General features: G+C 38.1%; 1 protein-coding gene across 1 annotated transcript in view; it reads left to right on the top strand.

The window, feature by feature from the left end:
• Nucleotides 1-11,586, top strand: part of HEXB (hexosaminidase subunit beta) — a 16,591-nt gene that overhangs the window by 952 nt on the left and 4,053 nt on the right. Inside the window, exons 3-11 of the mRNA XM_080573195.1 lie at nucleotides 1,732-1,797; nucleotides 2,579-2,625; nucleotides 2,837-2,947; nucleotides 5,221-5,322; nucleotides 6,688-6,817; nucleotides 8,614-8,794; nucleotides 9,897-9,983; nucleotides 10,584-10,656; nucleotides 11,234-11,408. Of these exons, the coding sequence (XP_080429321.1) occupies nucleotides 1,732-1,797; nucleotides 2,579-2,625; nucleotides 2,837-2,947; nucleotides 5,221-5,322; nucleotides 6,688-6,817; nucleotides 8,614-8,794; nucleotides 9,897-9,983; nucleotides 10,584-10,656; nucleotides 11,234-11,408 (972 nt within the window). The remainder of the gene's footprint in view (nucleotides 1-1,731; nucleotides 1,798-2,578; nucleotides 2,626-2,836; nucleotides 2,948-5,220; nucleotides 5,323-6,687; nucleotides 6,818-8,613; nucleotides 8,795-9,896; nucleotides 9,984-10,583; nucleotides 10,657-11,233; nucleotides 11,409-11,586) is intronic.

Below are 11,586 nucleotides of genomic sequence, written 5' to 3'. Positions count from 1 at the left end.
AGACAGAATTAAAAATACAACGATTATATTGTATTTGGTATGCAACAATTCTTTAGTTCCATGACTGAAGTCCAGATTGGAGAAATACTCTAAAATCACTACAGGAGTTTCTTAACAGCGCAGAATTCAGCACGTTCAATTCATCTGGTTCTGTCTGGAGATAATCTGTAATCGTCTGGGCAGTTGTTTGGTATCCAGGATACAGATCCCTAGGAAAAGATCCTTTTAATCTTAAGTCATACATTAACAGCAGGACTAATTCTACCTGACTTGTGAAAGAATGTGTTGATTTTAAATTTACTTATACCTTTTCGTACACACAGCCAAGTAGCGTAATTTTGCTGTGCAAATTTTTCACACATTTCAATGCAGACAGGATACAGCAGCAAAACTGTTAATGTTTCAGATTTTTTCTGCCATGGTCAGGTTATTACATTGCTTTGCTACTTGGTGAACTTTGAATTGCTTTCTGAACTTGAGTTCTGAACCAACGCTGATTCTTCTTTTCTGTAAGGGAATTACTCAGTTGCTGGATGGAGCAATTTGGTTCCTTTCCTTAACAGACACAGTTTGGATTAGTCAGTGGCAATCCCATAGCAAGAGTATTGTATACCTAATCAAAGTACAGGTTGTCTGCCTTTCTCCCTGCTGGCTTCTTTCCTCTTTGTGTAAAAGATTCCATATAGACTTACAAAACTTGTTGTTCTGCATTCATTTAAGACATACGTTCAGAAAAAAATGTTGTCTCAGAAGCAAATCCCTGACTGGCCTACAGTTTACCACAAAAAAAAAAAAAAAGAGAGATTGCAGTTGTCGTCTTCTGTTTCTTACCTAGAACTTCCAACGTACACAGAATTGTCTGTGTTTAGGTAAAAATTGAAGTCTGGGATACTTTCTTCATGTCCCTGAATTGCTTTTCTCTGGTAGTTTAGTCAAAAGTTTGAACCATGTAATTTGTAACCAACCCTTCCTTCAGACTGAGGCAGATGCAACAATCTACCCCTCTAATACTTGTTTCTTTACTAGAATTTGTTGAACCATCTTACATGGAAAAATGAAATGACTTGTGCTTTTTTTCCCCCAGTACTCTGTGGTCAGTAACACTTCCTCAAACACAAGGGGGGATTATTATGGATCTCTTCAGATAGTATTCTTCATTTTGCTTACCTTGCTTCATCTTACTGGTGCCCTACATGTGCTCATTAGATGTTTTGGTATTTTTTTTCCTTTTTAATGAGATCTTTATGATAAGCACCAAACAATATTACTTGACAAATTATACCTCTAAAAATATGTAAGCATGAAGTATCTAAAGTGAATGTAAAAGGAGAAGTAAAATTCTGTGGTTAGGTCCAGCTTAGTTACCTAACCCTTGTTGTCTCCATATTAAATGCAAAAACATCATTTGCTGTGTTTTCAATCAAATGAGCTAAACTAGTCTGAAATTCAGGCCCATGTGCAACACTGAACATTCCCATTATTAAAACTGTATTTGTTTAACATCTTAGTGGTTAACTGCTGTCTGACTAGTAGCTTGCTCAATTTTGGGAGCCCATAAATGAAAAATAGCTGCACAGTATCACCATTAAAAACAGCAATAGCATTTATTAGAATTAAAAAAAAAAATTACAAAAAAAAGGCGGACCTGAAGAATCATTTAACTCCTGTTAATACTGTCATATCAATTCATGCTTTCTTGAGGAATAAACTTTTTTTTTTTCTTCTCTTTAGATCATTTAACTATAACTGAGCCTGTGGCTATACTGAAAGCAGATGAAGTATGGGGTGCTTTAAGAGGTAAGTCGATACTTCCCATATAGAGCTGTTTGTTCTGAGGTTATATAGACTGCGTTGCAGAGTAGGAATCATCTGACCACTAAGGCCTGCCCTCATTCAGATTTTTATGGGAAGTAAACTTGGTCGTGGAGGCCAGAAGGGTACAAAGGTGTGCGTTGGACACCTCAGTCTGTATGTTCAGCATCCTAGATCCAGTGGCACACTGTACCTCCACTCTTGCTGTGTTTGAAATCATCCAAGCCAAACAAATCCTGGGTGCTAAAAACCTCTTTCATCTACAGTGTGAACAAATTATTCTCTGACTACATCTAATAACTGAACATGCAGAACACATCACCAAAAAGACCATAACGCTGAAGTCTTGGTCTTCTGTGCTTACTATCTAAATTAGAATTTTTTTTATGCTGAATTAGAAAGTCCACCTGTTCCAGAAATGACAGGAATATATGCATATCAACACCAGACATTGCTACCTTGCTCTCAGTAGCTTCTGTTCTATTCAAGGATTAACTTGGTACAGCTGAGCTGTAATGATAATATTCAATACTCGTATATAATGGAGAGTTTGAACAGTTCTCTTGTCCTTACATGTTTAAGCTTACTTCCTTAAATGTTGTGCTTGAGCAACTAAGGAAAATGTGATAACAAGAAAGAAACTCTGTCACAAGGCATTCTTTCTAACTATGTTCATGCCTGGAAATAGTTTTGGTCCTGTTTTTAACTATAAGTTTAAGGACGAGTACTGTGTTGTACTCTAGATCTCTTTCTTGGATTTTTCCAGGTTTGGAAACCTTCAGTCAGTTGGTTCATGAAGATGATTATGGAAGTGTAAGTATAGCTATTAACTAAAACCACAGTTCTGATGAGACAGCCACATTCTGTGTTAGGTGCTTTTCTAGAAACAGCAGATCTAAGAGTTTCATTAAGTATTTTCTGAGAAAATAATGGTTGGAGGGCAGTTAACAAACTGAGAAGTATTTCCTGTTTGTAGTGATGAACACAAAATGAGAATTCTAATTTTAAAATCTCATTCTCGTAGTTTCTTGTCAACGAATCTGATATCTACGACTTCCCAAGATTTGCTCATAGAGGAATCTTACTTGACACGTCAAGGCACTATTTGCCATTGAAATCTATTCTTACAAACCTGGTAAGTGGACTGTCATGTATCATTAATAAGGAAGGCCTTCTGTTGTTGTATATTGTCCCCTGAAGTAAATAGCACTTGTGTTGATATGAAATGAAATGAATGAAACCTGTCTGACTTCTAAAAGAACAGAGTGAAATTTTCTAAGTGGAGATCAGAGCCTACAGTCAGAGCATACGCTGGTGATGAATTGAGTGTGCGGTTGCCATGTAAATCTGTAAAGAAAGCTGGGATTTGTGCACTGTGGGTTTTCAGTATTTTCTGTTTACACCAGCTCATGCTCATGTATTTCAAGGTCTAATTTGAGTGTCAGTGGTTGCAGGAAAGCTACAGGCTTTTGAATAGCCACATAGTCCATTCTTGTGTTGCTAAGAGCAATTCAGTAATGAAATACAAAGGGGGGTTCATTGGGAGCTACTGATTTCTTTCACTGCTTTCCCTCAAAAAGGAGTAAACTCTCTTCAAACAGCGCAAGCCCAGTAAGAAATGTATACTCCCACCTTGATGCAAAGGTGAGGAATTTGTCTAATTACAGCACCCAAAGCTGTGGGTTTTCATATTTCATACTGTCCTTTTCCCCTGTCAAAAAAACTTGCAGCAGGGCTTACTTGGTTGAAGTGGGGGAGCCTTTGAATGAAGGAACATGCAGTTTCCTATCTTATCTCTGTCTTGCTTTTCCAAGAGAAATTTTTCTTAGATATTTCCCTCCATGTTCCAGAACTTTGCAGGGCAGGCTTGTGATGGGCAGGAAAAGAGAACAGGTAAAACCAGCCTTTATTTCTGAGGTCATCCTTGAACTGTGCTCAGAACTAGCCCTTCTATGAGTATTTACAACTTGTATTCACCTTTAAGATCAGTCCCTGCTTGGCTACTAGTGTTCGTGCAGCTAGTCATTTGAAACTGAGAATGCTTCAACTACTCAAGTAGTTCCTGTGTCAATATTTGTTGTCAGTATTTGTTGACTTTTCTAAAAGGGTAGATGTATGTCCAAAGTGTAACTTGACTTCTGAGACTTGTATTTCTAACCATCATTGTATTTTCATAACTGTTGCTCTTTTGTTTTCTTTCCTTAAATTATCTCTGTGGCACAACTACTTCACCAGAGCTATGTTTCATGCCATTTTACTGGCTTATGAAAAAGTGTGCCTGCTTGAATCCAGGCTAACCTAATAAAAAGCAGCAGTAATCCCTTCACTGACATGTGGTAATTAGATGCTTAAGACAGCAGTTTAAATACATTTCCTGTTTGTGTCTGGCTACTGCACTGTATCTCCAGGAACGACACCATCCTTGAGAAAGGAAAGACCGTGGGGAGGGCCAGGAAGTATAATTTTTATGTGGAAAGATGGTAGTTGGTAGAAATGCATGAAGGCGAGCAATAATTAAAACTACTGCTCTCTGATAAAAGAGATGAAGTAACTTTGGCAAATGGACAAAGTATAAATCTTCTTTGGATTTGGCAGTAGTTCATTGAAGAGATTTTTGTTGCTTCTGAAAAGACAGCTTGGATGAAAAAAGGGGAAAAAATTGAATTGTGGGAAGAGATTGGGAGCAACTGTGTTGCAATTACTTGGAGCAGAAGAATGCAGAGGACACATTCCTTCCACTCCAAGCACACAACAATTAAAGTGACTGTGACAAACTTGTATAACTCATGATACGTTTGTAACTGCCCAGCTGGAGTCATGATTCTATAATAAATGTGTTTACATTTATCTTGATAATGTACAGTGTACAAAATAGAAATACTGACACTGTATTGACAGAAAAATGCATAGTTATCTTGCCTGCACTTGAAATGGGTACTGGAAGGGTTACTAGGAAGTAAGGATGTACTCAGTGGTAGGAATCTCTCTCATGCTGTTTACTTTTCAAGTCCAAAGTATTTCGGTAGAAAAGCATAAGCTTTCCTGTAAGGTGAAATAGCTGATTCTGTGTAGAGAATCACGTAAACGTGTTGTGAAGTGGAAGAAATTAATAAGAATTTATAGTGGTTCCTTGTCTACCAACCAGTACAGCTTGATCAGATGAAGTGCTTGTTGACTCTGCAGTGTAGGACTGAAGAGAATAGATGATGGAGGAAAGGAGAAGGTTATAAAGAGGTTGGTGTGTTTTAGCGTATGATTCTACAGTTCAGTGAAAAATAGTATGCTTTTCCTTCATTTTAGTTGTTGCTTTAGGCATGCAGGATGTAATAGGAGAAGACCACCTTCTTTTACGTATTTTTTTGTGAAACTAAAGTGCTTAACTGGACTGTATTGCTTTGTTCGTTACAGGATGCCATGGCTTTTAACAAGTTCAATGTCCTCCACTGGCATATAGTTGATGATCAGTCATTTCCTTACCAGAGTATTTATTTTCCTGAGCTAAGTAACAAGGTGAGTAAACATCTTTGGAGCAGGGGTGAACGGGCAGGAATGAATACATGCCAGGTATTTCTGGCACATCTTTTGTGAAAATAAAATACAAAAGCGAGAGCCTGTGAATGGGTGAATACGCCTGCCTAGGCTGATTGTGAAACAGTACGAGAGATTCCAAAAATCTATACGCTTGGAACCACTGTAATAGTACTTTTGCTCTTTTAGAGATCTAGTTAACTTTGCAAGACATTCTGCTCCTATAAGAGATCCAAAAGTGAAAGTTTTCTGAAAAAAAATACAGGGTGATGTATGTCTCTACTCCCTGACTCACAGCAGCTTTTGCTAATTAATGAAAGCCATCAAGAGGTTCTTGCTCAGTAGCAGTACAGTAGCAGCCAAATCAAGTATGCTGAAGCAGACTGAGCTAATGCATAAGATTTGTGATTGTTTTAAAATGCTTGATAGACTCTGACCTTCATATGAAAATTACACAGGCAGTGCTTAGAGCAGATGTCAATGAAGAATTTTAAAATTCAGAAACTGTAGATGTTGGATGGTGCAGTCAGATTAGTTTTCCTAGGAATGGCTGTGGAGTTCTGTCCTATTCCCCAGTAACAGCTGGGGAGAGAGAGATGTCCTTTGCCTGAATAATCTTCTTTCGGAAGGCATGCTTACCATTACCTTTTTTTTGAGTCACTCAGCTGTGGAAACCAGTCTGAGATAAATGGAAGCTTAAGGCACAATCAATCATGAGGAGTCACGATGCTTTTCTTAAGTAGTTTTGCTCTTTGACAAGTGTGTGTTTTATCAAATTGTAGAAATGTGGTCACTCATGACATTTGTTGGCTGTGTGGAAGTGGAATAATACGCAAATACAGCATCACAAAACAAACACACGCCGATGCTAAATTGGGCAATGTATCAAAACAGCCAAGCGGAGGTATCAAAAGAAAACGCCATTCTTTCTGGCTCAGCAGAACTTTTCCATTAGCCTTGCACGTCAAGTAACAAGGGCCCTCTGTTTCAGAGTCAGTGATGCAGAGATGGAGGAAAAATCTAACTTGCTTCTCAGCAGAAGAAGTGAAAAACATATCTTTCAAAAACCTGATGGAATAGAATCCAACTTTTTTATTTTCCTCAGTAACTGAACCTAAGAAGAAAGGAGAATCTCCTCAGGAGACTTATCTTAGGGTGAAAATGTGGTTCATATTTCTCACTAGTCAGCCGAAAAGTTCTGTCAGGGCAGCTGCACATGTGATAACCTAGAAAAGGCCAACTTGAAAAAATGCTCTGCAGTCTAAAAAAAATAACACTTTAATCCCGATTTTGTGAGCTGCTGATATAACATTTTGTAAACTTTCTCAAAATATGAACACTTCACAGGGAGCTTACTCCTATAACCACATCTATACTCCTACTGACGTCCGTCTGGTGATTGAGTACGCCCGGTTAAGAGGCATTAGAGTTATCCCAGAGTTTGATACCCCAGGACACACGCAGTCTTGGGGAAAAGGTATGTCCAAGAAAGTACTAATAGTTAAAAGATTATGATAAGTAAAGTGCAGCATAATGTTCCTGTATAAAAGCAAATAGACTTATTAAAGGCAGCCTTTGAAGTATTTTGAAAGGCCATTGGTATGAGATAAGCAAGGGAAAGAATCGATGATGATCAGGACCGTTACATGTTAGAGGAACTAAAGTGCATAGAGGAAGCTGGAACCAAGCAGTCGTTTCCTGTGCTGGATGCGTGTGCAAAGGCATGGTATATTCTGTCTGCCTTGGACTTCATATTGATGTTATCACCCCATCCAGTCCTCTTGAGTTTAGAGTAATAGGGCAATGGCTAGAAATAGTGAGCTGCTGTCTCTGGGGTAGAGAGTTCTCTTTTGAGAAGGTTCTTTCAAAATGGTTGATGTTTCTGTCTGTTAGTAAAGCGATACTCTGCTGGTATACAAAATACAGAGAACTTGGATGCTTTCACTCCATCTTCTGCATTTCAGAGTAGTAGTATTCTTGATTGTGATGCTTGAATCCTGAGTGATGGTGTTTGCTTGTGCTCAAGGACCAGGGAACCTTGTACTTTAATTCAAAATGTACAGACTGTGTTTTCACTGCAATTAGGGTAAGATATTTTTGGCCAAACTGGGAATAGTATAGATTTTCTAGTCTGTCTTATCTTGTTGCTAAAGCTAGAGCTGTCTTGTATTCATCCTGTGGGAAGCGTGACCGGAACATTGGAAGTGCTTCAGACTGTCTCACTAACCTTAAATGAGAAGGAAAGGAACAACACAAAAGCTGAATTTGTAAACGTTCTTTCTCAGTCTTTCATCTCATATAGTCTTTATTGTTATGATGTATTAACAAAAGCCAGTGGCATGCCTAGCGATACATAGGTTGATCTACATTCATACTAAGAGAGGAAGGTTCAGCTCTCATGCCTGAAATTAGCTGGTCCCAGTAGCTTTGTGTATGACAGCTTTTTTAATGTGAGAACTGTAGTTATGCTTTGCCTGCTTCTAAATTCAGGATGCTGGAGAGAGGCTTGAAGGCATGCACGGAGGGTAGGTGAAGCAATGTACTAGCACGGCCCTGTTTGGGTGAACGTGCATAGAATAGAAAACATGCAGGTGGAAGGTGCTGCTGCTGCAACCATGATAAACAGAGTAAACTGAACTTAGGAATCTCCAGCCTACGTATAAAAACTTTATACTGTTTTGCTCTCCTAGCTCATGTTGCTTCACGTGGCTTGACTCAAGAACCACTGGTTAGGAGTTTTTTGTTTGGTTGTTTTTTGTTTGGTTGAGTTTATTGTTATTAGTTTTGTTTATTTATTTATTTTTATTTTTTTGTCTAGCCTTCCTTTCTTGAGTAGAGGCAGCTTCCTAGCATACAGGGCAGAACATCTACCTCGAGCCAAACAACAACTACCTACTTAGGTGCTAACAGAACAGAGTAATAAAAAGAGAACAGAGACCTCCAGAGCACACTCATTTTATTTGGCTTCTTTCATAAATCCCTTAAAGCTTACCTATTCAATAGTTGTCCAGAAGCTGCTTTCCAGGACATGTTCTATAAATCTATGTTTCTAAATTGCAAATCTAAAAGCCAGAGTCCTAATTTCCAGTTAGAGGGTTGCTCAACCTTGGGCAAAATTGTTATATTTTAACTTTTCTCTATTTCACTGTACATGGAATAGATGAGCACTTTAGTCACGAATATTAACCTTTGTAATAGGGTAAACTATTTCCTGCTAGAAGAGTTAGCACACCAGCATGGAAATGAATATCCTCTATTAATTGTTTTTATTAGGTCAAAAAGATCTTCTCACCCCTTGTTACAATGGAGAACAGCCAAGTGGGTCCTTTGGACCTGTAAATCCCATTTTGAATTCAACTTATGACTTCATGACTAAATTCTTCAAAGAAATCAGCAGTGTATTTCCTGATGCCTACATTCACCTAGGAGGAGATGAAGTGAGCTTCGATTGTTGGTACGGTCACAGTTCAAAGAATAAATAGCTAGTGTCTCTTAAACTTGCCTAAATACATCAATTACAGCACTCAGTTATGTGAGATGGTTTTTCACTGCTTAACCCAAAGATATTCACCATTCCTACTCCTGTAAAAATTTACAGGCAGAGCATTTGTGATCTTCAACAAGCAAGTGTTGTAGGAGTTAGAGTTGTGCAGAATTTTATTTTGACCAGTAGTTTCACAAACGTTCAGCTATTAAAAAGGAATCCTTTAAGGAAACAAACCATGCAGAAGGGAGAACAATTATGGGAGAAAAGTACTATAGAAGATAATTAACATTTAAGTGCTTTGTGTTAAAGGAAAAGCAGTCCTTTCTGTTGAGTTCTGCCTTCCAGAAGATCTGCTAACATTAAGAATTAGAACACTGACTCTTGTGTGCTTGTATTACAAGTATGGCATGTATTAATACAGTTCTTCAAGTTGTAGATTTTTACTGTTTTGGGAGTCTTTCTGATCAGGAAACTAATAATACAGGGTTTGGAGATGATCTAATAGAATTAGTATTTAGATTGATCTAGTTAATATTGTGCTTTTTCTTGAAGTATCAAATCTGAACGCTCAGGACTTGGTTTAATTTTTAAAATAAAGATAAGTTCTGACAAATTTCATATCACAACATGTTGCATTGCTTTAGGGAAGTTTTCTCAAGCTTGGTTCTTGATGTCACTCCCACAGATCTCCTGGTACTGCTAAACTCCCTGTCTGCTCGGTTTCTAGACCTGCTAGCAATCTTCCCACAAAACCACTGAGAAACCAGGAACCCCAGAGATTTTAGGAAGTTTAGGCAGTCTGCCAGAGGCTGCTTTAAAACAGTGACTTCAGTAGCATTCCCAGAGAATGATGACTGTTGGCTTTCTTTCAAATCAGGATGAAATTTTCTTTCAGAACACCTAAATCATATTATCCTGCTGCTTCTGCTCTCTTGTACATTCCAGGCTATGGCATGTCTAAGGCATCATCTAGTGTACTGTGCATAGGTGAAACTAGTTGGGAAATCAGGTTTAAAACAAACAAACAGTTATTCTTCTTTTATAACTTGTTTTATTGTTACTGTTTAAGGAAATCTAACCCTGATGTGAAAGAGTTCATGAAGGAGCAAGGGTTTGGCATTGACTATGCTAAACTGGAATCGTACTACATTCAGAAGTATGTTTTTTGTTTTTATTTCCTACCCAGCTTATCACAGCCACTATCTGAGGGGAATGTTGGGGTGCAGATACAGAAGCTATTTTAGACTGTATAGCTTTCAAAAATTCCCATGTATGGGGTACTGCCCACTTACTACTTTCCAATTAATGCACTGAATATAAAGTTTACTGCTTTAAGATGTGGGACACAACAAGGATATGTAGGCTAGTTCTAAGCACAGTCTGAATGTATCGAGTATCTTAAGCTAGGTATCTGTTTAAATGTCAATACACAAGGTGGGGAGGGAAAGTCCTAAGGCTTTTGTGGCCACTTATTTCATTTGTTCTTAAATAATGTAGATTTTAACACCTTTGTGAGTTACCGGTTATGTTCTTTACCTGAGTTTGTGTTACTGCACTTGCATATCCTTATACATGTGCCCTTCTAGACAGAGCTCTGAAAGCCAAAACTAGAGAAAAAAAAAAAAAAAAGGTTTGTTTGGTTCTTCATGCAGCATTGGAAACGCCTGACGTGCATTAGAGTAGGAAATATTGCTATGTTGTGTCTGTACGTGAGCTACCTGATGTTCACAAACATCATCTTATTCCCAAATTCTAGGATCTTGGATATTGTTTCCTCTTACAACAAAGGATACGTGGTCTGGCAGGAAGTGTTCGATAACAAAGCACAGGTAAGATTGGGAAGTAAGTAAGGTGCTTTTGCATAACTGCACGGTATTGTGGGAGGCTTCCAAAGTATTAAGTAATTTTGGTTGTGTCTTTTAAGAATTGAAAGCAAATCTGCTGACCTTAGCAGGACAGGCAAAATAGGTGAAACAGGAACACCAGCACTGCAGCACTTTCTTTGAAGTGAAGACAGATAATATAATGATGTAGAGCAACAGAGTAAAGAGTAGGAAAGTCTCTATTCTTTTTTCATCTATTCTAAGTTTTCTGACATAACAGTCCACCTAGACTAGTAACACTTGGTGCTCAGCTTTTAGAAGCCGGTCAGACAGCTGGTGCATGTAGGACCCATCTCAGGGCATTAACTGTCTATAAACTAAACTTCTAGCGTGAGCTCTGTTTAAAACAAACAAATAATCAGCTTTAGATTTTCTATGTAAGAAAACAACCAAAGGTAGCTTCCAAAATACTCCTCTTCAAAACAGAATGTCACACCCCAAGTTTTGAAATCCATTATCCTTTTCCTGATAACAGCAATTAGGATTGTCTTTCATGTAAATTTCCTTTATTTTTCCCTTTTAGCTGAAACCAGATACTGTAGTTGAAGTGTGGATGGCAAATAACTATGCTCATGAACTAAGCAGTGTCACTAAAGCAGGGTTCACTGCTATCCTGGCAGCTCCCTGGTATTTGGATTACATTAGTTATGGACAAGACTGGAAGAAATACTACAGCGTAGAACCACTCAACTTCCCTGGTTTGTTATCTTACTCTTTTTTTATATGCATGTTTTTTGTGTGAAAGTCTTTGGTTCGTAATCAGGTAAAAAAGGGGAAGGAAAAGTTGTTTAGCGATGCGTGCAGTCAGTATGATCAGATACTCTGTAATCAAAGGACTTGTTTGCCAGCTAGAACTCTGCAAAACTCTTAAGTAAA

This window comes from Anser brachyrhynchus, assembly GCF_964034855.1.
Source record: "Anser brachyrhynchus genome assembly, chromosome: Z".
Classification (NCBI taxonomy): domain Eukaryota; kingdom Metazoa; phylum Chordata; class Aves; order Anseriformes; family Anatidae; genus Anser; species Anser brachyrhynchus.
This window is presented reverse-complemented; position numbering and strand designations above follow the sequence as displayed.